Genomic DNA, 25,288 nt, shown 5'->3' on the forward strand with positions numbered 1-25,288 from the left:
TGCAGGGTCCCAAAGACTCATTTCTGGCAGAGTTTGGGGGAGAGAAAGAAAGACTTTTGCTTCTTTCCTTGCATGCAGCCAATAGCAGAAGAAGAAAGAAGCAGGAAAAAAGCAGCCCAGTGGCCAGGCCAGGCATGTGGAGCCAATGGGGCAAGTTCCCCCCTCTGCCCTTTCCCCCCTCCCCTCACCACCTCGTGTTGTTCGCAAGGCAAGCGACACAAGCCTTGTGTTCCCGCGCAGCCTGATTACTCTGGGGGTGACATTTCTTTGCATACCACCAAAATTTTCTTGCGGATGACCAGTGGTCCCTGCCCCACCGGTTGGCGACCCCTGCTCAAGCAGGAGACCCTATTCCATTTCACAAATGGCTGTCCAGTCTCTTTTAAAAGCTGACTGCCACCATCCCAAAAACTTTCTGCACAGCACAGAGGATCTGGGAGGGATGGAAAGGACAGCTGGAGCCCACAAATACGAGCAGGGATGGCTGGCAGGAGAGCAAAGGCTGGAACAGATCGCATTCCAGTTAAAGTGGGCAGGCTGGGGAGATGGAAGCCCCTCGTCCTTTCGGCACCCAAGAAAGCAGGACCCGGGTTGCCCCCTGAGCCGCAGCTCGCATGCCAGACAGATAACCGGGTCCTTCCTCTTGATCACCTTCTCCCACTTGGGAGACAGCATTGTTAAAAAGCTTTAAAAATAAATCCCTCAGGAAAATAGGACAAGCTACCAAGAGCGTCTGCTGCTGTTACTACTTCGGCAAAGGGAGGACGGACATGCGCAGCAACCTAAACAACCTAAGGAATTTCTCTCCTTTGATTTGCTTGTTTCTCTCAGTAAGACTCTTTTCAGGATCAAGAAACGCAGAAGGACGCGCTGCAGTCGGCCCTGAAAACAAATCTTAGCGGCGTCTCTAATTTTTCTCTTTTCGGTGTACCTCTAGGTGGGCCTGAAACAACCTCTACGGACGGGCGGACGGAAGCCGGAAGCTGCGCGACGGAAACGAGCGTCAGCTGGAGGGGGCGGGCTAAGTGGAGAGCGAGGGGGGGGGGGCGCTCGCTCCAGCGCGGGGGCCATTTTAGTGCTTGCGCGGCGGCAGCACCGGCGGCAGCCGAGCGGAGGTCGTGGGGCTTTAAGGCGAGCCCTTTCCGGGGAGGCGGCAGGAACGGTGCCGCCCCCTCCCCGCTTTCCTCCTCTGCGCTGGGGAGCGGCTGGCCCTGGGCACCCCTGAGGGTCCCTCCGTCGCCTTGGCAGCTAAACCCCGGGTGCAGATCTTGCCCGGTCCTCCGCAGGGGAGAGTCGCGCCTGACCTGGAGACCACCTAGGAACCGCCGCCGCCGCCGCCTCCCTTCCTCTCGGTTCCCTCGCTCGTTCCACCGCGCGCGGCCCGGCCGTGCGGCTGCCCCCTCCTCCCTCAAGTGCGTGTGCACGCGTGTCAATGTGAATGCGTGACTCTTTCTCCGCTGGGCTCTTTCCTTCCGGGAGGGCCAAAGCTGCCGCTGCCGCTGCCGCCGGAGACTTGGCGCCAAGTTCCCCAGAGAGTTTTCCTAGGAAGACGCGGAGAGGCGGGTCCGGGCGGCCGGGAACCGAACTGGAGCGGACTCCCCCGGGCTCTTCGCGTGTCTTCGGGGCGGCAGAGGAGGAGAAGGAGGGCCGGGCGCGGAATGGGCCTCTAGGCTTTCTGGGCGAACAATGGCCTTCGAGAGGGGCGCCGGGAACTCCCCGCGCCTGGGCACTTTTCCCGGGGCTCCTTCAGGCGCGCTTCTCCGCCCTGCCGGGCTTGGCGCCGGCTCCTGGTAGCTCCCGGCATCCCGCGAGTTGAGGGGCGCCCCGGGGCTTTTCTTCTCCCTGCAGGCTCCTGCGTCCGGGGCGCGCCTGCCCGCCGCCGGGCTTCTCGTGCGACTGCTGTCTGTTGGAGGCGGAGGAGCGGCCGGGGTGGAAGCAGCGACCATACAGGTTGTCCTGGAGCGGCCTCGCTGCGTCTCCCGGGGAAGCCGCGCGGCCCGTCTTTTTCCTCCGCCTGCTTTTTTGGATGTGATGGAACTCATGTTTGCCGAGTGGGAAGACGGGGAAAGGTTTTCCTTCGAAGACTCGGACCGGTTTGAGGAGGACTCGCTTTGCTCCTTCATTTCTGAGGCGGAGAGCCTGTGCCAGAACTGGAGAGGATGGCGGAAACAGTCAGCCGGACCCAACTCCCCCACTGTCAAAATGAAAGGTGAAGAGGACGCTTAGCGCGGGGCTGGGCTGACCGGAGCGGCGGAGATGGGGGCGCACAAAGCTCCTGGCTAAACAGCCAACCCCTCGGTCAGAAGGGGCAAAAATAAGTTCCTGTCAGTAAAATCGAACCTAAGTTGAGGCATGGGACTGCATGGCAAGAAACGGGGCTATGCAAGTGTGGAAAGATTTCTACTTACAGAGGCAGTTAACTAGAACTAGATAAAACGGGAGGAGCTCAGGTGCTCCTAAGCTACTTTTCTCAGCTTTCATCCTTTGCCAGGCGGAGGGGGTTCCTGGGGTTTGTAGCATTTTACTGCCTGGACTAGCATATTTACCCATCAAAAGTCTTCCTTAAAGAAAGTTCTGAATTCCTCGGTTCGGCTTAGTTTTCCTCAGGGGTTTAATTAGCATGTTATATTGCCTGTTCAAATTATTACAGAGAGTGATCATAAACGTGATAGAATACATCATGGCGGAAGTAGTTGAACCATTTATCAGTACCTAAAGGTGAAAAAATATCCTTGGGATGTTGCAGCTTAAGAGTACCACAAATTATTGATCCAATGTAGCATCTGTTCATCTTAACAGCAATTTACTATACATTTTATCTGGGTTCAGAAGTGGAGCAGGGTTGACCCTCCAGGAATACTATTGTTGTAGTATTGGAAAGTTGAAGAAACATCCTGGAAGAAGGAAATAACAAACTATTTTTGCATTGTTGCAGAGAAAAATACATGGATGTGTTTTTGACATCAGCTGGGATTAACTTGGCTTTATTTTACAGCCAGCTGTTCTTGCTTCTGTTGAAATTAAATGAATCTGTAGGTGCTCTAAACATAACTGTGATATCAATAGTAGAAGCACTCATGGGTTGAAAGAAAAGTGCATCTGTACACGATAAGAATCTGTATGCCCTTTGATCTGTGAACACGACTGAAGCATTTCTTTTGGCTAACAGAATTTGGGAAAACATTCACCTTACTTTTGTATTCAGCTTTATTTATTTTAGGTTATTTTAGATTAGTGAACATGCAATCTCATGTAGTATAGTCATAACCTGCTTTTGCTCCCTGACATGCACAATAATTTTGTGCCTTCAAGTCAGTCTTGACTCCTGGCAACTGCCTAAACAAGTTTCTGCAGTTTTCTTGGCAACATACTCCAAGATTTTGTGTGTCTTCCTACACACAAAGAGAGAGAAGAGTTGGCCCAAAATCATCCTCAGACTTCATACCTAAACTAAGATTGGAACTACATCCTCCCTGTATTTAGCTTGGTGCCTTTAATCATTGCACCAAAGAAATGGTAGAAACATTAGGAAATACTTTTGTAGTGTTACAAATATGTATATATGTGTATATATTTGTATGTGTATATACACGCACACAGGTAGATAACTTCTATAAACATTAGTGGAAAATGAAACACTAATATTTTTGAATATGTGATCTATAGGTCATCAATATCGATATCTGGGTAAGATGAAAGATCAGTTATATGAGATTTATAGCTGTTTGAATTAATCCTTACATCATGTAAGACTGTATCCTCTTAAAGCTACTCAGCAGCTTACTTTAAAAACATTAAACATTAAACAAAACAAAAACATTAAAGAAGATGGTGAATATGTCCAATCAGTTTATTAAACATAAATTTTTTGCAGGGTGTGCCAATATGAAATGAATTAAGACTGGAGAATTAAGATTGTTTTTAAAATAAAATACTTTGTAGTTTAATAATCTATTCCACTTTACACACTTATTTTTTCTAGGAGGGAAATAGCTTTATAAGTTGCTTAATTTCATGATTTGAACATGTGTTAGAATGAAAAACACAAAAACAAAATATAGGATAAAAGTCAGTTTTGAGAAAAGCCAGGATAGCACCAGTGTTTTTCAAGAGGATACAGCTAAATTGCAATATTTAATGAGATGAGAAAATTAAAAAGTAATCATAGTTACTGTTTTCAGTTGACCCAGAACATCCTGGTATTGGAAATCCCTCCCACCTCAATATATAAATGCTTGCCTAATTTTTTTAAACTGTTAATTTTTATTTCCCAAGTTATATTTCATGTTTTAACATTAGGTTTGTTTTTAAATAACTGGAGTTTTTTATGATGAAAATGTAGAAATGTGTAGAACTTTTTTCAAAAATTTAAAGGATAAGGTTTAATTTGTATCGGTTCTAAGTGTTTTTTTTAATCAGGTTCTGATTATTCTTTTGAGTATAGATATTTGGTGTGAAAAAAACCAATACACCAAATGCTGATTTTTCTAATTATTTGTTTCAAAATATTCTTAAGGTATCAATCCTAAAATGCCAATGTTTGTATGTATAATATAAACATTTTTAGAATGTTTAAGAGAAAAGATTTTCACTTTAGCCAACAAGGAAGCAAAATAAGGTTTAGGGTATTGGGAGCGGAACCATAAAGGGAAAGCAACATGACTGAACACGTGTATTATCTATGAAAACAAACAAAAATCTGAAATTCTGGAACTCTTCATAGATCCTTCAGACTATTGTGCATTTTTAAACTCCCTTGTGAAGTAAGACGGTAAGAACAAAAGTTTGGAAATATAGTTAGATTGATGGCATGAAGATTCAATAAAATTGTCAATATGATGTTTATACTGACATTGATTGCATACTAAAAATAAATTTAACAGAAAATAAGAATTAAAATAAAAATAAGAATAAAGCTGTCAGGTAGAAATTCACATTTTTTCTTTTAAAGTTCTTACAATGTTTTTTTTAAAAAGGTTTTTCCCTGAGGAATAGAGTAGTATTTTTTTTGTTAACTTGATAGTAGGCTAGGCACAAATTAATGATTTAATGTAAAGGTGCTGACTTGACAGTGGTCTCTGTATCTGTAAACAGGGAGCATAAGCATCATTGTAAGTAGAATATTAATTGAAGGGTTGAGTTACCATAGGAGGCATTTAAAAGTAAGAAGTGGCACATGGGAAATGTTGGGAATGATTTTTTAAAATAATAGACTTAGCTAACTTTAAACTATATTAAACTTTTTTATTATGATTTTCTATATCCAGATATATATAAAATAAAATAATGAATTAATTTGGCTTTGGTTAATGAACTTTTAAATTGAGTTGTTATTGGCTTATATATAGAATCAAAATTGTGTTTGGATATAAATAGTAGTAGGAGCAGAGAAGTTTTACACTCCAGTATTACTCTATTATTTTATCTGTCTCAGATTTGTGTTATTCTACTCTGACCACCCTCCAAAAGAAAGCACAAGTAAATTGCTCCGATAAAATTTGCTGTCAGTGGAACTTTGCGTATATTATTTCTATGATGTTTTTCAGTGTAGTATAAGAGTCAACTAGTGCTTAGCTTTGCATCAAATAATAAAGCTCTTTGTATGTTAAGAGGACTGAAGTAGTTGAAAGCCTTATAAGGAATGCATATTTATAGTATATCTTGAGTCTAAACTACTCACGAGAATCACAGCAAAAAATAGCAATATTGCAGAGAAATATTTACCTTTCCAAAAATGATTTCCAAAGATTTATATGGGGAATGGCAAATACAATTGCCTCCATGTGAAATGAGTGATATATACATGGAATAAATACATAAATAAAAATACATAGAGGGAAGGGCTGCCTTAATGATAAAGTGACCATAGCAATGAAAGCTTAATTTCCCCAAACTATTCTGGTTAAATGCCTAATGACTGTAATGCCTGACACAATTTGCTTTTTGACATGATTCTAAGAGTAAAAGTCGCAGAAGTGCCTTTCAAAAGGCAACTGAGTTTTCTTTGTTTTTTCCTTGAAGTCTTTGCTTCTCATCTAAGAAGTTTCTTCAGCTTCTTGAATGAGAAGTGAAGGATCTTCAAAGAAAAAACAAAGTCCAGTTGCCTTTTGAAAAGCACTTTTTGGACAACCATGACCTGGATGATTGAGAATCTCCATAGATACTAAAGGTGAAAGAGTATTTTCTGCTTGCTGGGTGCTATTGGAACATAACTTTCAGATAAATTAATTGCCAGTTAATGAAATCTGTATTATTGATACACCATGACACTTAAAATGTTTTTTTTTCCAAACAAGTACCCCCACTATAATTTCAGAAAGGTTAAAAGCAGAAATATCACTTAGAAATAACACTAGAAATAACAGAGCAGCTGAAGGTACTACCATATATTACAAGTATATTTCAAACATTGTGCTGAATTGCTTTCTGTGAATTCAGCCATACTGCCCTAGGAATACAAGTAGCCCAGCCTGACATGTTAGAAAAACAGAACAGTATTTTGGGACTGAGTGAACGGGTATTTGAATAATTCAATAAATTTTATTTTGCTTTCAGATAAAAGCATTCATATGGGGGTATTACATCTTTTGTTGAAATAGAAATTTGCTCTAGTGAGTTGATGGTTTTTGATGGGTAACATTATCAGGTGCGAGCAATATGGGGAAGCACTTGCTGAGTAAATTTTTGATATTAATATTGTCTACCATTTAATATTTATTGATTTGATACTATATGGAGAATACTGAAAAAAGCAGTGGTGCATGGAATTGTGCTCATTTTGAAAGCAGATGATAGCTCTGCACAATTTTCTTATTGCACATTGCTAAAAAATCTTTACCCACAGAAAAAAGAAGAGCTTGCAAGAATGAAATGGGAGGATAATGATGAGGATAAGGCTAACATTTCAAAGAGGAAAGAAAGCACTGGTAGCTTTCTCAGCATTATGGCTGAGAGGGCAAACAGTTTTAGAAACAAGTGCAAGAATAATGAATTGCTATTTGCAAAGGCATCACTAAGGTTTGTGAAACCTTGCAAAATACCCATCTTGTTTCCTTTCAGGGTAAGCAACATTACACAGTGGTGCAAAAAAAAACAAGAAAGAAGTAAGCTGAAGATACAAATAAGGGACAAACAAAGTTCAACTAAAATTAGTTTATGCCACTTGCTGTATCACCATACCCTTCTATGTAACTGTAATTTTTCTACTATGTCAACACATTACTTTTTTTCTTCAAACTTCTCTTTTTGAGAAGTTCAAGAGGTTTGATCAAATACAATTTTGTCTTTTCTCTACCAGTTCATTATTTCATGTATTTATTTTACAGTGTGATTCTCAGTTGCTTTCCCTGTCTGACCCACCTCAAACATTTCACACACACTATAATCTATATTCATTCATTACCCATTCATTCTAGTAGGAAAATTCAAAACTGAGAAGAAACAGACTTATTCATATGAACAATACATAATTAGAAAATGTATCAAAGTGATAATTACATTTATATAATTTTTATTGATTATTCTATTTAGGCTCTTTTTTATAATGTTTTCATGGTCTCTCCAATGAACATAATGGACAATGCTGTGGATTCATTGTAAGGCAATAATGGCCTACCCAATCAAAGCATTTTTTGGGGTGGCATATTCCCTGTCTATCCAAGATTCATTATTTGTAATATCTGCAGTTTAAAAGCTTTGCACATTGATAGGGAGACAGGCCAAAAATGGAAGTATGGAATCCAAAAATTGAGAAGGATGAAAAAAACTCTAAAGAAATGTGTTCAGAATTGACAAATGGCATAGATGTACAAATTCTAAATCTAGATGTAGTATGAAATTTATCATTGGTCTTACATCCTTCCCTGTAGTCTTATTTTACACATTCCTGATACAATAGTAATATCCTTTTAACAAATCTGGTGTTCAGAGCTATGTTAAGGTGTGGTAGTTGTGTTCTGACTTTCCTCACATCTTGGACAGGCTGTGCTCTCCCCCACCCACCCCTTCATAAATCCTCTGTGTTGTTCCCGAGGATTGCTTCAAACATCTCTGTGTATTCTGTTTTTTTCCAGGGTAACTACTTCTGTTCACGTAATTACAGTAGGGGCTCTAAGTGGCTAGATTTATCCTCTGCTTTATGTAGGATACTTTGGTTTTTCTTTCCTTTCTTTGCTTGAAGCCTGAATGTTCTATTTCAGCATGCAGCTATTTCTTTTTCCACTGAAAATGTAGTTTAGTAGGAGTTGTTTTCTTTTGGCTCTTGGCAAACAACATTTTTGTGTGTGGTTCCTTGATAAGTGAGGCATTTATAGCAGAGATTGTGGCTACAATATATCTCTAAACCACTGCTGTGTGTCTTGATTAGTTCATAGTTATCCATGTTGTCCAAATCATTTTGTAGGCCACTGATAACAGGAAAGCAATTAAACCGTGATTTGAAAAACCGCATATACTGACTTCCCTCTTTTTTTAGACATGGTAGATCTTTTCAGAATTGTCCAGGTTTGACTCTCATCCTTCGTGTGGTGTGACAACTTGTTCCTTTCCACAGGAGCTGCTGAGATTGTTGGTTTTTTAAAAACACATTTTATAATTGATAAGATACCAGTAATCTGACCCTCATTCCTTCTCCTCTGCCTCACCCCAGTTTAAATCCCACATCAGTCTAGCCACTTTCTGGGCTTGATAAGCTGAGCTGCAGTTTGTGAGAGGTTGTGATTTTAAATTAAAGTTAGTAAAAGAGCTATCAGACTTTTTTTTATTCATTTGCACCATAGATAAACACAATTGTCCTTCTACAGGCCCAACTAACTAGCCTGTTGAACCTGAAAACTAAAAATAAATTTTGCTATGTATTTCGGTGTGTTTATTATCTATGCTTTAAAAAAAGAAGGAGGGTCTTTCAACAATAAGGAAAAATGATTTGGCTGACTTGTTTCACTTGTTCCCATTTATGCTCCTTGAAGCAGCACAGCTTCATCTGTTTCAAGCCTCCTCTCCTACAAGTTCATTGAATACCCTAGCCCTACCTTCTACCTTGGTGTACCTACTTGAGAAGTACTACTACCACTGCCGTCTTTTAGGGGCTGTCCTTCTCCTAATCTGGGTCTGAAAATGGTAGGATTCCTATGTAGGTTTCCTTTTCAAGAAATAAAATGCAAAACTGAAAGGGGAGATTAAATCATTTCTATAATGCATGCTCCTAAGGTTGTAGCATGAAGATGTATGTCTATAGCTTTTAAGGAGATAAATTGGTTTTGCATAAACAAAAGCAAATACTAAAAGATACAATTTGTGGAATTTGATTTGCAAAAATACATCAATTTTCCCAGTAAACCATAAGATTATGCTGATCCACTATAATTAGTGATTTCAGAGAAATGGTTTTCAAGTAATATATCAATTCCCAATAAATTAATAAAGTCAATTGGAAAGCTAAAATTATATAGAATGGTCTACATGTATAGAAAAGTAAAAATTAGATAGGATAAAACTTCTAGTATACTCAAAGACTAAATAAATTAAAATTTAGCACAGCATCTGATTAAATTAGTTATCTGTACTTAGAAATAATATTTAGATTTTCCGAAGCACAAAATATTTTTCTCTTAAGGAGAGAGCCTTGCATCTGCTCTCTAACTAGATTGTGTTTAGCTTTTTTATGTTGCAGCAACAGAATATTATCTGGATCTAGACTTATATAAAATGTGTACTTCTCAGTATTCAAGACTGATTAGTAAATGCTAACTGAAAAAGGAAAAAATAATACTACATTTGGTAATTTGTTTAATTTCACAGTTGGGGAGTAATTGATAGTATGACTGATGAATGGAAAAGCATATTCTAATTTTCATCTTTTCCTTAGTATGACTTGTGTTGCTTGCTTGATTTATCTTTAATTTGGTAGGAGGTTGAGTAAACAGACTAAAATGTTTTGTCTCTGTGTTAGACATTTTTTGTTTTTATGTCCCATAGATGATGTTCAAAATCACAGTGATTTTATGACTATGCTATTATAGTATTGGTTTATATAGCAAGTGGTTTATTGAAGACAAAAGGGACTATTCAATACTTTCTCTTGACATCTTAATCTTTATGAACATTAGGACTGCTTCTTATAGTTTCTTATTATTATTTTGTACTTAGAAAAGCCAGGAAGTTTTTTCCCCCCTTTTCCTTAGTTCTTAATGATAAAATTCTGCAGAATTCAGATAACTTGCCCAATACTCTTCATTCCTTTAGATGGGTCGGTGATCCCCTTGGTGGAACTGTCAGCAAAGCAGGTGGCATTTCACATTCCATTTGAAGTAGTGGAAAAAGTCTACCCACCTGTGCCTGAGCAACTGCAGCTTCGCATTGCCTTTTGGAGCTTTCCAGAGAATGAAGAAGACATCAGGTAGTATCCCTTATTATTTCCTTTAAAATGGACTTTGACTTCTTGCAAACAAGGAGAACTTTTCAGTTTTTACAAACTCATGTTTAGTGTGGACAACAAATTGGTTAATTAAATGAGTTGAGCATAATGAAAAACCTGAAATTTGAACTTAATAAGCTGAAATAGAGGAAATTTTACACCTGTGACATAAAAAGCTTTTGATACACAACTTTTGTGGTGAACAGTTATGCTGTAAGCCAGGGGTCCTCAAACTTAGCAACTTTAAGACTTGTGGACTTCAACTCCTAGGGAGTTGAAGTCCACAAGTCTTAAAGTTGCCAAGTTTGGAGACTTCTGCTGTAAGCTGTCCAAAGTTGTTCAAAATGAGATGGGCAGCAAATTTAATAAACAGTGTAAATCTATCTTTTTAAAGGACATACTATTTAATCAGGATTTAGACTTATGTGACTATTTTAATCTCTGTATTGATGCTAAAATTGCTAAATCCAATGATATTTTTTTTTTTGAAATTACAACTGTCCAAGGTCTGGTTGATTTGCAGTGGTATAATGATCCATGTAGACAAATAGTTAAATCAGCCCAGCCTTCCAGACTCTGCTGGGTCTTTCTTAGACTGGCAGCCCGGCATTTTAAAGTTGGTGGGGGAGATCTAATCTCATTTCTCTCCTTTGTTATAGTTTGTGTTGGTTTAGGGGGACTATTGCTATTAGACTTTCTATACTCTGCAAACTCCAGGAACTGGGAGTTTAAGCCATATGGGTTGGGTCTCTTTTAGCTAATTTCTTCTAAGTTTGTTTTTCCAGCTGCCAGAATTTTTCTTTATTCCCCACTCCTAGTGGAGGAGTTTTCAACAATATTATCAAGTGTATGCATGCACGTATGCACGTACATAGCTCCTAGTTGCTGATTTTTTTCACCCATAGCACCTTTGGGTTCCTTTTCCCACTCTTATTCTTTTACCTCTTAACTTTTTTTTTCATCTTTTGAAGTTGTCTTCTGATATTCCCAAAATCAACTCGACCAGCTCTCTGCTTTTGAGGTCAGCAAGCAAATTCTCCATTTGAAACAGCTGCCTTTTTAAAGAGAATAGCTCCCTTTACTTTTCTTATGCTATTAGGGGAAAGGAAGCAGGAAGGATTCTGAACTCCACAGCTATTCCCTCACAATATATTAGGCACATGGAACGTTTTTGGGGAGAAGGCTAGGAAACTGCATATTAACACATCTGCTTTTCATGCCTAGTTAATAACCAACCCATAATATATCCATTCTCTTGTAAAATGAACAGATTTTTATAACTTCAACCTAAAATCCATAGCTTTCAATCTATCATTGTCCATGTTTTAATTTTAAAAAATTAGACTGCATGTAACAATCTTGAGTTGTATATGCTTTTCAATTTTGTCTAGAAAAGAAATGGTTTTGTAGGTTTAATAGTTATATAGAAGAGACAATTTTACATTGCAAACTGTGACCTGCAATTAAGAACCTGTATATGATTAAATTCCTTCTCTATTTAATATAGCCTTTTTTCACTATGACATAATCTTTGAAATCTATCCATAATTTCTGCATTGTCTGGAATGGAATGGAATGGAATGCACCGTTGTCAGTCTCCATTGAAGATCATTCTAATAATAGAATGATTTATTTCTTTTAGGCTATATTCATGCTTGGCAAATGGCAGTGCAGATGAGTTTCAACGAGGCGAGCAACTCTTCCGAATGAGGGCTGTTAAAGACCCATTACAGATAGGTATGGTGTTTGTATCTTACAAACTGGAATTGGCACCTCAGAGATCAAAGAGTCTAATTCCCTTGCTTAGTTCAGGGTCTGCTCTCCTTTACTTTAACCCTAGCCCTTACACTGCTCTTGAAAATCTCATGTCAGATGCAAAAAATATCTGAGGCAGACTTTGATGAGTATTAAACTTATACATATTTGAGTATGCTTTCTCAGCAAATATAAAGTTGCACTCTATCATGACAGCCTTAGAACTGGCTGGGAAAACATTGGTGAATTCTTCCTCTCTCAAAATGACAGAAAGGAATGAATTATTTGGATCCTCTTTGAGTCGGGCAAGTCTTAATCTAAATATTTTTTTGCTGACACTGTTAAATCAGTTTAAATATTTTTGCAATTATTCCAACTATGGCTAACTCCTAGGTCACTTTTTTACTTTATATTTCATCTCCCATGTTCATTTTTCTAACTTTATTATGTGACTTAAACAGTTTTTATTTTTTCATTCTTGCTGAAGACCCTATTTAGAGCATTGTCACTTTGTAACCCCAAAGCTTTGGATCAAGTTTTTGAAACCATTCAAAGTTGCATTTTTAATAGTTGAAAAAATGGAAGCCTGTTAGATACATGATAGAAAGCATATTGACTATATTGAATTCATTCCATGTAATAATAGTAGCATATAGTTTTAAGTAAATCAGATTAAATTGTTGTTTTAGGCTTAACAATATTCTGGATTAAATTCCCCATCATAGACAATACTTGCTCCATTTAGAGCCTAGTAGTTGAGGTATACAAACAAGCCTCACAGAATGGTTGCTGATCTGCATAGGCTGATAATTGCTTTAATTATTATACCAGTGTACTGTTATGTTTACTTCCTTTTAGCCTAGGTCAGGGCTGTCAAACTCATGGCCTGTGGGCTGGATGCGTCACACACTGGCCATGCCCAGTTTAGCAAAGGGGGAAAAAGTCATGATATGTCACGGGATGCCGCTGTGATGCCGCAAGTTTGACACCCCTGATCTAGGTACTTTTAAGTTGGGGAACCTGAGAAATTAGGACCCTTTACTACTACATGAATGTAAAGCATTTTCAACTTTGAAGAGATACTTGTATGTTTGGAAGCTTTAGTTACAGATGAAACATGTCTACTCCTTGAGAATATTAAACGTGTGTGTGTTCTACAAGGAACAGTGTGTTCTATCATAACATAAGGAGATAGTTTCATCCATGGATTTATTAGACAGCTTTGAATTAAGCATTCATTTTTCTTTTCCTTAAAAATTGAATAGAGCTATTGTGGCCGACATTGAACAGTAAATTTTGGCTTAGTATCGCATGAATAAATGTAATAATCCTGCAAAAATATCCACTGGCTCATAGGCCACATGCATTCTGCCTTGTTACATTCAGATAATGATAATGGCTTAAAACAATTTAATAATGTTTTTAACAACATTCAGATAAATTGGCTGAAGAGTTTTTCACCTTTAGTCTCTGATTTATATGTAATGGAAAACTTGCATTAAGTGAAAGTGAAATTAAACTGCAAAAGACTTTTTTGGGGGGCCATGAACATTAGTCCAAGATTGTATTATATATTATGTGCAAACATGGGTAACAAATGTGCATAGTGCTTAAAAAAGCTTATATAGTAGTTGTCAATAGGAAGGATTTTAGTTTAAATTTAGATGAGCATCTTCTATCCAAATGCAAATTTTTACTATAAAACTATCCTTTGAAAATAGTTGAAATATATTATTTGAATTTTTCATTGAAACTAGGAAGATTGAGTATTGCCGAGAATGGCCATTTAACTGAATAGTATTTCAATTATACATCTGAGCTATATTTTCCTCTGCTTCAATAATTGCCAGACCATAACTTTTGTCCTGCTCTCCAACAGGTTTCCACCTGAGTGCCACAGTGGTACCTCCACAGATAGTGCCACCAAAAGGAGCCTACAACGTGGCAGTAATGTTTGACAGATGCAGGATCACCTCATGCAGCTGTACTTGTGGAGCTGGGGCCAAATGGTGTGCCCACGTGGTAGCCCTTTGTCTCTTTCGGATACACAATGTAGGCTTTGAAATATGGCTGTTGTTTTATTGCACATATAACATACAAATCAAGTATTCAGTAATGAAAAGTTCTGCTGTTGATTTTAGTTTCTGTTTCATTAGTTGACTCAGACTTGAAGAAAGGTGTTTGTTTAATACTGTTTAGCATAGAATTTTGAGACACAGTTAAATTGGAACAGTCAATGCTGCATGCTAGGTGATCTGCCTCAAAAAATCAGTAACTGATTCATGCTCTTTGATATGTTTTGGTGAAGAAAAATACCTGCATGATTTCCATATTTATAAGTAACCTGGGAATGAGGCTGGGCTTCCTGCCAAAAGGGGTTACTTTGCAAAATATACTTATGGCAGTCCAGTAACGGATTTTACTGCCCTGTCTCCCCTGCCCCACCCCCAGTCTGCCTCATGAGCTGATTATTATAAATGGGTTCTTTTAAAAAATTGAGAAACTGTCTATTAAAATTAAAGCAGTATTCTACCATTCTCCCAGTTTTTAATCTTTAATATTTTTTCTCATTGTCTAGCAATTTTAGATTCATGTTCTGCAAAACTTGGCTTAACATATAATATGCATTTTCTTCTGTTTTACTGACTCATAACTTTGAGGTCCCCCATTTGCTGTCCTATGGAAAGACTTTTATAATGAATGAAATAGAAATACAATTAAATTTAAGAATAAGTAGCAGAACTCTGGCTTACAAAATATCACTGAATATTACTGAAATTTGTGTCTATAGAGCATTACAGAGATTTTCTGAAGGGATCAACAAGTATTGTATGAATTTCCAATGATCTTTAAATCAGTTGTTTAGGATAAATCAGAAGTAATATTTTGGTATTAGTTACAGCCTTACTTCCTGAATATTTATGGCTGAGGTAACATTTTCGTTGGAGACTTTGTCGTATTTACAGTTAGATTTTTTTGACGAATCTCAAACTGAAGAGTCATTTGTAGTCAAATTATTTGTACAAGTTATGAAAAGCAGAATGTAAGCTAAATTGTAGTTGCTCTTGTTTTTTTGTAGTATGAAGCATATTCACTTTCTGCAAAAATTAACTTTGAGGGTGCAGACTGTTCAATTCTGTTTAGATGGCTGTTTTTAAAAAGTGCTGATGGGGATATTTTCCCATTTTGTAAGATTTGTTATACTATCCTTAACATGTTGATAAAACTTCTGGGACAGGCATGAGATTAAAGTTGCATACACTACTCCATACTTTTGCTTTTATCAAATATACTGGCTGTACTTAGACAAAATAAGAAAAAAAATTGAGTACCAGTGAGATGACATCCAGTACAGATAAGGCAGAAATGATTTGTGCCTAATTTTATTTTATTTATTTATTATATATATATATATATATATATATATATATATATATATATATATATATATATATATATATATATATATATAATTTGTTTTCTGAGGTTCTGGTATTTGTATGTGGATCTTTGGTTATTCGGGTTTTCTCCCGCGTAAGATTCAAAGTATCTAGGCAACGTTTCGCGAGGTCCCATCCTGAAGATGGCGAGTGGGACCCCGAATAACCAAAGATATATATATATATATGGTATATATATATGTGTTGACTTGGTTGGGTATTTTCCCACGTCATTGTAGTTCTTTTAAAGTTGTAGCAGCGTTTCAGCAGAATCTCATCTGCCATCATCAGGCTTCTGTATTGTGTCCGTCTGTGGGTCAGACTTTTACAGTGGTTTCAGATTTAAATTTGGGGCAGCCTATTGCTGTGCCAGAATGGTTTTTCTTCATCCTGATTGGTTGGGAGTCTTGGTCTGTGTTTATTGGTCTCGGAGTTTGCTGTGTTCTGCTTGATGGGTGTTTCTGATATCTTCTGTCTGTTTTTTGGCTCTTTTTGTATTTGATTGGCTGCTATTTTTCTGTCTGTTTTGAAGGCAGTCCAGACAGAAAAATAGCAGCCATCCTTAACCGTCAACCCCAAAGATAAAATTGACCTGGAAAACCAAGGCGTATACGAAGTCCCCTGTGCATCATGCCCGGCCACATACATTGGACAGACCAATAGAAGAATAAGTACCCGCCTGGATGAACACAAAAATGCAGTCAAAAAGCTGGAACACACTTCCTCACTAGTCCAACACATGGAAGCTACAGGTCATAGCATCAACTTCAATGGCACCAAAACCCTGGCCACTATGGAAAACCCTAGCCACAGAGTCATCAGAGAAGCCATAGAGATTGAAAAAGACCAGAAAGCATGAACAGAAGAGATGATTCCACCAGGCTGTCAATCATTTGGAAGCCTGCACTCACAAACAAAAAATCTCCACACCACAAGCCAGGCAAACACCTGGGCACAAACAGATCCCCCCCTGATACCTCCAGCTCAAACACACCCCAACCAGGCACCCAGATGAAACCCAGCTTCCTAACTAATGATAGCCATCCATTTACCCGAAGCCAAGCTGCACTAAAGACCTCCATTAAAGTAACACAATGCTGCCAGCCAATCAAGATACAAAAAGAGCCAAAAAACAGACAGAAGATATCAGAAACACCCATCAAGCAGAACACAGCAAACTCCGAGACCAATAAACACAGACCAAGACTCCCAACCAATCAGGATGAAGAAAAAACCATTCTGGCACAGCAATAGGCTGCCCCAAATTTAAATCTGAAACCACTGTAAAAGTCTGACCCACAGACGGACACAATACAGAAGCCTGATGATGGCAGATGAGATTCTGCTGAAACGTTGCTACAACTTTAAAAGAACTACAATGACGTGGGAAAATACCCGAACCAAGCCGAACACCATACATGTAAGTACCCGCGAAAACTTAAGAAAACATATATATATATATATATATATACACACACACACACACACACACACACACACACACACACAGTAAAAAAGTAAATATATATATGCAGTAAAAAAGCTGGAACACACTTCTTCACTAATCCAACTCATGAAAGCCACAGGTCATAGCATCAACTTCAATGGCACCAAAACCCTAGCCACTATAGAAAACCCCAGCCACAGAATTATCAGAGAAGCCATAGAGATTGAAAAAAGACCTGAAAGCATGAATAGAAGAGATGATTCCACCAGACTGTCAATTATTTGGAAGCCTGCACTCACAAACAAAAAATATCCACACCACAAACCAGGCAAACACCTGGGCACAAACAGACCCCCGATACCTCCAGCTCAAACACACTCCAACCAGGTACCCAGATGAAACCTAGCTTCCTAATAAATGATAGCCGTCCATTTACTCGGAGCCAAGCCGCACTAAAAGCCTCCAATACAGGAACACAATGTTGCCAGCCAATCAAGACAAAAAAAGCCACAAAACAGACAGAAGATATTAGAAACACCAATCAAGCAGAACACAGCAAACTCCAAGACCAATAAACACAGACCAAGACTCCCAACCAATCCGGATGAAGAAAAAACCATTCTGGCACAGCAATAGGCTAGCCCCAAATTTAAAACAGAAATGGCTGTGAAAGTCTGACTCACAGACAAACACAAAACAGAAGCCTGATGTTGGCAGATGAGATTCTGTCGAAACGTTGCTACAACTTTAAAAGCACAACTATAATGATGTGGGAAAATACCCGAACAAAGCTGAATACCATGTGTGTGTGTGTGTGTGTGTGTGTGTGTGTGTGTGTGTGATAAGTATTAAGCAAAGGATTGGGGTTCTGGATGGGTTCCATTCCTTAGGAAGCAGATAATAGTTTGGGGATGCGTTTAGATTCATAATTGTTACTAGACATGGAGATACCCGTGTTTCCCCATGTCTTATTTTCCGGGGATGTCTTAACCACTTACCTTTGGAACACCTCAGCCAGGCTTCCCATGCCCTGATACTTGTTGTGCCACTGCTGCAGCTTGTGGCATAACTCTGTGTGGCTTATCGTGACAGTGTCTCCGCTCACACCAGGAGGCAGTGTGGCACATCACACTGGTGCCACCACTCGTGGCAGGAGGTTACATGGGCCATTGTGCATGTGTGAGTGGCAATACCAGGATGACATGGCCTCCTTCCGTGAGTGGTGGCACTGGTATGACGTGCCATATAACTTGCTGTGAATGGTGGCACCGGTACAACTAGCCATGCAGCCTACTGCAAGTGGCAGCATCGGTGCAATGTGTTATATGGTGTCCAGCCGCAAGCAGCCGCAGAAGAACTCGGGCACCAGTGTGACAGGTGTTGGGAGGTAGGAGGCCTCGCTATGGTCCTAAGATAAGCGGGTGCAGGGTGTGTGGGACAGCTCCACTCTCCAACCGTAGGTTGATTTTTCTGTATGCGCCTTGTCCTACCTTGTACAACCAGACAGTGGGACAGATTCAGCGGAGTCTTAACTAGGGCTTATTTTGGGGGTAGAGCTTTATTAGGTGCACATGGAAAAATCAAGCTAGGTCTTATTTTCAGGATAGGTCTTATTTTCAGGGAAACAAAATTATTTGTGATTAGAACTTAATTGGATAGAACAGCCTTATAACAATCATATTCCGATAGTCTCCCAGTGTATTCACACTGTATAGTGGGGCTGTCTTCTAAAATGGTCTGTAAATTTCAGTTATCTAACATAGTTAATGTGGAATGGTTGAAAGAATGTTATGTTGCCCCTTTCACAAGCTTCCAGTCTGTTTCTGGCTTCATTCCTAAAGGATAGGCAACCAGTGTCCTCCAGAAATTTTCGGCTACAACTTTCATATGATTCAGTCAGCAGATGTTAGGGGAAATATAAAAAGCATTTAACAGATTAACAGAGTTGGAAGGGACCTTGTAGGTCATCTAATCCAACCCCCCATCCAAGCAGGAGACTCTGCACCATTTCTGACATTTGAAAGAGACCAACATACATGAAGACATATTTCCTTCTGGTTGATTCTTCACTTCTATTTCTGAAAGCTTCCTTCAGGAGACTGTATGAATTGAAGAGAGATAGGCGGCTTCTTACTAAGGACATTTATTTGTAGAACACTATTATCACAAAAGTTGACAAAAGAATTTTTGGGTGCCTGGTGGCCCCTGCATTATCCCAGCTATGTTTAGGTCTCTTGTATCTAGTTAACTTGGATTACTTTGTGATATTTTATTCCTTTTGTTTTAAAGTAATGTTGCACTCTGTATTCTTCATTTGTCTCCTGTTCAGAACGCTTCATGTTGGAAGTAAATTTGAAAAAATAAAAATACACCAATATAACTGCAATAGAAAACATTTTTGTGTCTGCAGGTAATGGGATAGGCAGGCTTTTTTATTTATCTAATAATAAACGTAAATACTGTATATGACTATATCTGGGTTGAAGATTGATTTATTATGTATATATAATATCAGTTGCTTTAAAAAACAGCTCTTGTGTAAACTGTTTAGATTACAAAATACAAACGAAAACTCATTAACCTTTTTTGTAGAACAGTTTTTTCTTCACTGGGAAGAAGAATTGGACAAAATTCGTTCTACAGATTGCAGTTTAAATTTATAGTTTTGCAAAATCTTTCTTTGATGGTTTTAAGCAGCTTAGAGAATCACATGAGGGATTTGGACAAAAATTGTTGAAAGGACAGATATTATTTCAGTTAGCCATAGTTTTCAAATGAATAACCAGATCAAGAGTTTCCAAAACATTATATGGACGCTTTGTAACAAAAGTTGGTTTACTTCATTTTTTCCCTAGATATATTGGAAACACATGCAACAAACAAAAGATTCTTAAATGCTCAATTTAAAAAAATCCCATGATGAGAAGTCTGGGATCCTCTGAATGTCAAGAATGTTGATTAGAACATAGATTTTTATTGCAAACTGGATGGCCAATGCTAAATTTTGTGGAAAAACTACATGAAGGAAACTGCTTTTAGCCCATTATATGTTAATGCAGAACCAAATTTCCAAATTGTTTGGGGGAATGCACCATAAAAAATTTCTTAATCTAATAACAAAATGACTACCTGTGTGGAGTAAAATAACCAAAAGGGATTATTTTGATGCTCATCTGCTGGAAGTCATGATATAACAGATTGACTTTGTGGCTTATAAATTTTCAGTCTATTTTTGTTAACATGTTAATCAGCAATTAATAATATATTGCTGCCCCTAGAGTACTTCTGAACTCCATGCATCCAGCTAGTCCTCCCTTAAAGACAGGCTTCTTAACGCAGTTGGAAGTTACAACAGCCTTGGAAAATATACTTTACAGACTGTAAAGCATTATAACCATTGTAAAATAACACACTACCCCCTCCAGTTAAGTGTCTGCATTTTGGACATTTGGTAACCAGAAAATGCATTTATCACCAATTGTAGTATCCTGCAGTCACATGACTGCAATTTGTGTAGGTTTTTTGCCATTTCCACCAGAAAATATAAAAAAAATGCTTATTGGCTAGGCTGGATTTGCCTAATGACCATGCCTTTTGCTTAACTACAGTGAATCAGAAATACAGTTGGAAAAATGAGTCAGGTCACGTGGTGACCTACCTAATGACCTTCTGACTTATGACCAGAATTCTGGGTCCAATTGTCATAAATTGAGGACTATTGTATATGTTGCTCTGATTCATAGAGGCATCCTGATTTTAATAAATAAACACTACATATATTCAAAAAATGGCTTCTTATGCAGCTTTATCTGCCCTTGGGAGAATTATTTAACAATAAACATGACATTCTGTTAAAGAAATAATCTTCACATTTTTCCTTCTATCTCTAGGCATCTGCAGTTTGCTTGCGAGCACCTGTCTCTGAGTCCCTGTCTCGACTACAAAGAGATCAGCTGCAGAAATTTGCACAGTACCTCATCAGTGAACTCCCTCAACAGGTAGATAACAACAAAAAACAGAGAGCAAATTATACTCAATGGATGCGTTTTTATTTAATTCTCTTTTGAAAATGTTGTTCCTTGTGTGCTAAAATACAGATGAAAAGATTGTGTTCTTTCATACTTTTTGAATACTATTTGTATGCTTTAGATTTAAGAATGTTAGTGATATGAATAAATTGCCACATACATGTGGTTCAGTAATTTTGATAAGAAACCTGTACAGATTTTTTAGTTAAATTTTTCAAGTTTAACATTTGTATAAAAATGCATAAAATTGCACAAAATATTTCCATTTTGAAATAATTGCACATTTTTACTAATCTTCTCATGCCAAACCAGATCATGAACAAAATTTTGGGATGAATACTTGCATAAAAGGCAATTCAGAATGAAATCATGTAACGTAACCAGTGATCAGAAAATGTAGAATATTCCACAATAAATTAAATAAACTAATGCAAGATAGGAACAGCATTAATTGTTAGGTTAGAAGCAACTTTTTAATTCCCTCCAGTCATATAGGAGTGATTAATGAAAGCTTCTAAGGCTGTTACTGTTTTTCAATATGATGTTTCTAATCCATAGTCAGCTATTTCTTTCTTGTCTTACAGTTTTTGGCTTCTGCTCCAAGAGTAGTTATGATGAAAGGAACACATTGTTTGATTATATAAAAGTAATTACTTGTAGTTTACCTACTTAGAAAAAATGTTTCAACAGAAAGTAGGCAGTATAAGCTCAAGGCAATGGCCCAGTTGCATAGTTGCAAATAAGTGTTTCTGTACCATCAAGGATCCTTTCTTTTCGTTGCACCCGCTTGCGAGTGTAATGACAAATAAATTCTTATGTCTTATGTCTTCTTTGCCCCTTTCTGTGTTATCTCTGCATGAATGCTCAGTTGAAGGTACATGGAGATCAGCATTCTCTGCAGGGTGTGTTTGTTCTGTTTCCAGTTAAAAAGTGTCTTGGGAGACACTACTATGAAGAGCATTGGGTGGTATTCTCAAGCCTTCTAGTGTAAATGACGGGGGCTCACATTCCTAGTTAGACGTGCAGAAGTAGCCATATTCTAGTAAACTGGTGTTGGTGGAAACTATTAACACAAATGCTTGTTATTATTTTGTTTACAAAGTATAGTTGTAGAAGAACTTGCTTAGACAAATAACATTTGCTGTATATCAGTTAAGGAGTTATGGTGAGTGGCTTAGGTCAATGTTATTTTTTATTTTAGGTGGAAAGCTCATGTGAAAAGAGATATACCCTGAGAAATGAGGTTTTAGACAGTTCAACACTTTAAAATTAAAACCAAATTGAAGACCTATTTAGATACTAACAAGCAGTGAATATAACTATTTTAGTATAAAAAGAAGAGCAAGGCTTTCTATCCCTACAGCAGCCAGCTAGGTTTCTGCAAGAAGCCAACTCTCTTGTGCCTGTTCCATAGCAACAGCCTTGAGAGGTGAGTCTCTCAGATATTGTCTCAGATACTGAAGCTGATTTTGACTAATATTAATTCCTTATGCATGTATCTAACCTTCTCTGGAAACCTTTCAGAGTAATTCTTAGCAAGCGTTCTGTCCTCACTCCATGTTACTCTGTGTGAAGTTCGACGTGCAGCTAAACTCACCTATCCAATAAAGCAGACTGTGTGCATAGATCTGGATGCTTTATTAAAGAATAGGGTGGTGAAATTGGGGAGAATATAAATATATGCAAGAAGAACCAAGATACAAGATAAGCAGTATTGAGTTGCTGCTGAACATAACAATTAATAGATACAAGTAATCTAAATCTCACCAACAATGCTGTGAGTGTGTGTGGGGGTTGTGGGTTTGTCCTTGGATGAACATGTGCCACAGATTAGGCTGGGTTCTTCTTTATGCTAAAGGAAAATGGAGTCTGGCTTCCCAGCATGCACTTGTTTTGGGAGTGATGATTGATGGATAAAAGGTCAGCTTCAACATTATAGATTGATATTTGCCCCTCCAGCCACTAGATGGGGCTAGAGAGCAACAACAATATATACACAAATTATGTGCTGTGGCATGTCACTCCTTGCCTTGGTATCAACCGATACCACTATTTAAGGTATGACAGCAACTTTCACACCTTACCATTAAATTGTGTGAAGTAGAATGGTTTCATATGCCTGACTTCCATAAATATCTTATTAGTCTTGTATTACGCTCCCAAAACCTATTCGTACTTGATTACATTAAATGGTACAACGCAAGCAGAATGTCAGCCTTCAAGATCTTCCTCCTTTCCTTTGCTTCTTTCTGGCTGTCATGAGTAACAGGGGGTGGAAGGGGGAAATGTATGGGACGTGAGCTGAAAGTGTTACTAACTGATATTGTATAAACTGGAGAGGGTTTCTGATTCCTGCTTAGCTTTCTCTTCTCTGCGTAACTGCAAACCTTTATCTGAGTAAGCCAAGGTCAACTAATCATCACCACCTGGAGATGTCCACATGATGAGGTTCACAACTTTTAATTGGAAGAACCGTTTGAACTATTGGGGGTGGGAACATTTCACTCCCTTGATATATGTGATGTACGTGCCTATTTCCCCATATTCAGAATTTTCTTGTTGCTACCACTGACTTCCAGTAAAAGACATCTTTTCTCTAATTACAAGAGTCTAAGTATTTCTTTCCTGGATTTTGAACGGAGCACCAGCTGACACAGTTGTCTATGTCCATTCAGTTTAAAGCTATGTCTTAAGAATTCTTCCCTATTCCTTTCTACTTTTGCCATCCTTAATAATTATAACCTAGTTAATACCATAATTTAATGTAATAAACTTGGTTACTCCACAGTTCACCTCTGCTTCATATTGCTTACAATCAAATTAAAAAACAGACTTTGCAAGATGTCATTTTTTTCACATAACCCCATCATACTATCTTGAAATAAGGGCATTGAGCCCATCTCCTGTTCAGTGAAAATTAAAGCATCCTAGCAAATGGTTGTCACCCTTTCTTTCAAGGCATCCAGGGAAGGCAATCACACTGCTTTGGATAATTGGTTCACAATTGAATTGCTTTTATGGTTCCAGTAAGCTTTTATCTAATATTTAATTAGGATGGTTTCCTGTTATTTAAAATCTATATTAATCCAAATTACTCTATTCTTTACTCTAAAATAATATAGTACAAGTCTTGAGTTTCTTTTGTGTGACATCCTTTTATGCGCTATTTGAGTGTTGTATCCATTGCTGTTTTTTAGTGATCCTTCAATATTTCTTAGAATAGAATAGAATGAGCTGGAAAGGACCTTGGAGGTCTTCTAGTCCAGCCCTCTGCTGAAGCAGGAGAACTTGTACCATTTCAGATAAGTAACTGTCTAGACTTTTCTTTAAAATATCCAGTGATGGAGTGCCCACGATTTCTGGAGGCAAACTGTTCCACTGGTTAATTATCCTCACTGTTACTGAAAATAAGACCTAGCCTGATCTTCATGCCTGTGCCTAATATAAACCCTACCCCAAAATAAGCCCTAGTTAAGACCCTGCCCACTCAGTCCCACCGTCTGGTTGCTCATGGCTGCAATGGGGCAGGAGGGTGCATGGCATTGCCATGAGATGAAGCCAGGCAGGTGACATCTGCCACACGCGCCCCGGACCCGCGCACCTTAGGGCCCCCCTCAGCCAGGCCATTCCCCACTTGGCGACCTCCCCCTCCCTGTTCAATGACCCAACTGCCTACCCGCCTTTTCCTTTTCACTCTTGTCCAAAGTTGAACTGCTATACTACGAAGGATGGGTGGGGATGGCTCAGTCCCCTTATCCGGTACCCCTCCTTTGTTTCGTAGCCAGGGGTAAGTGACAGTGAAAGTCTTAAAAAACTTTTTTATTATCTTTGACTTTTGTTACAAGTCTTTGTTCATTCTGAGCCTTTGCTTTCCTGACTTCATCTTTGCATGTTCCGGCTATCTGCTGACAATTAGCCTTAAGTTAAGTCTCTTTATAGAGGCTTCATAGTCTCTTATCTGCTGATCATTTTTATCATCCTTTTTGAATCTATTTGAGTTTTCGGAATCATCCTCATTCCTAAAAATATAATGCTTAGAAGAACACAGTACATTAAATGTGTGATTACTTGTTGGCTTTTTTGACAATATTGATAAAGAATACAACTATTCAACGGCTATCTAGTATTTAAAAAAAAAACTTGAAGGCCAAATATTCTGTTCATGAGTAGACATAAATACATGCTTTATTATTCAAAATAAATA

The 25,288-nt window shown here is 38.3% G+C and overlaps 1 protein-coding gene across 3 annotated transcripts in view; it reads left to right on the forward strand.

Annotated features, from left to right (window-relative positions):
- Nucleotides 1–1,060: 1,060 nt before the first annotated feature.
- ZSWIM8 (zinc finger SWIM-type containing 8) overlaps nucleotides 1,061–25,288 on the forward strand; it is a 75,799-nt gene continuing 51,571 nt past the window's right edge. The window contains exons 1-5 of one of the 3 annotated variants that reach the window (XM_026674245.2): nucleotides 1,061–2,209; nucleotides 10,243–10,396; nucleotides 12,057–12,151; nucleotides 14,049–14,221; nucleotides 20,947–21,054. In XM_026674245.2, the coding sequence (XP_026530030.1) occupies nucleotides 2,032–2,209; nucleotides 10,243–10,396; nucleotides 12,057–12,151; nucleotides 14,049–14,221; nucleotides 20,947–21,054 (708 nt within the window). In that variant the 5' untranslated portion in view covers nucleotides 1,061–2,031. The remainder of the gene's footprint in view (nucleotides 2,210–10,242; nucleotides 10,397–12,056; nucleotides 12,152–14,048; nucleotides 14,222–20,946; nucleotides 21,055–25,288) is intronic. The other 2 variants (XM_026674246.2, XM_026674247.2) reach the window with 2 other exon arrangements.

The sequence above is a fragment of the Notechis scutatus genome, chromosome 4 (assembly GCF_049901735.1).
Source record: "Notechis scutatus isolate UNSWTSFEM ecotype Mainland chromosome 4, rNotScu1.2, whole genome shotgun sequence".
Lineage (NCBI taxonomy): Eukaryota > Metazoa > Chordata > Lepidosauria > Squamata > Elapidae > Notechis > Notechis scutatus.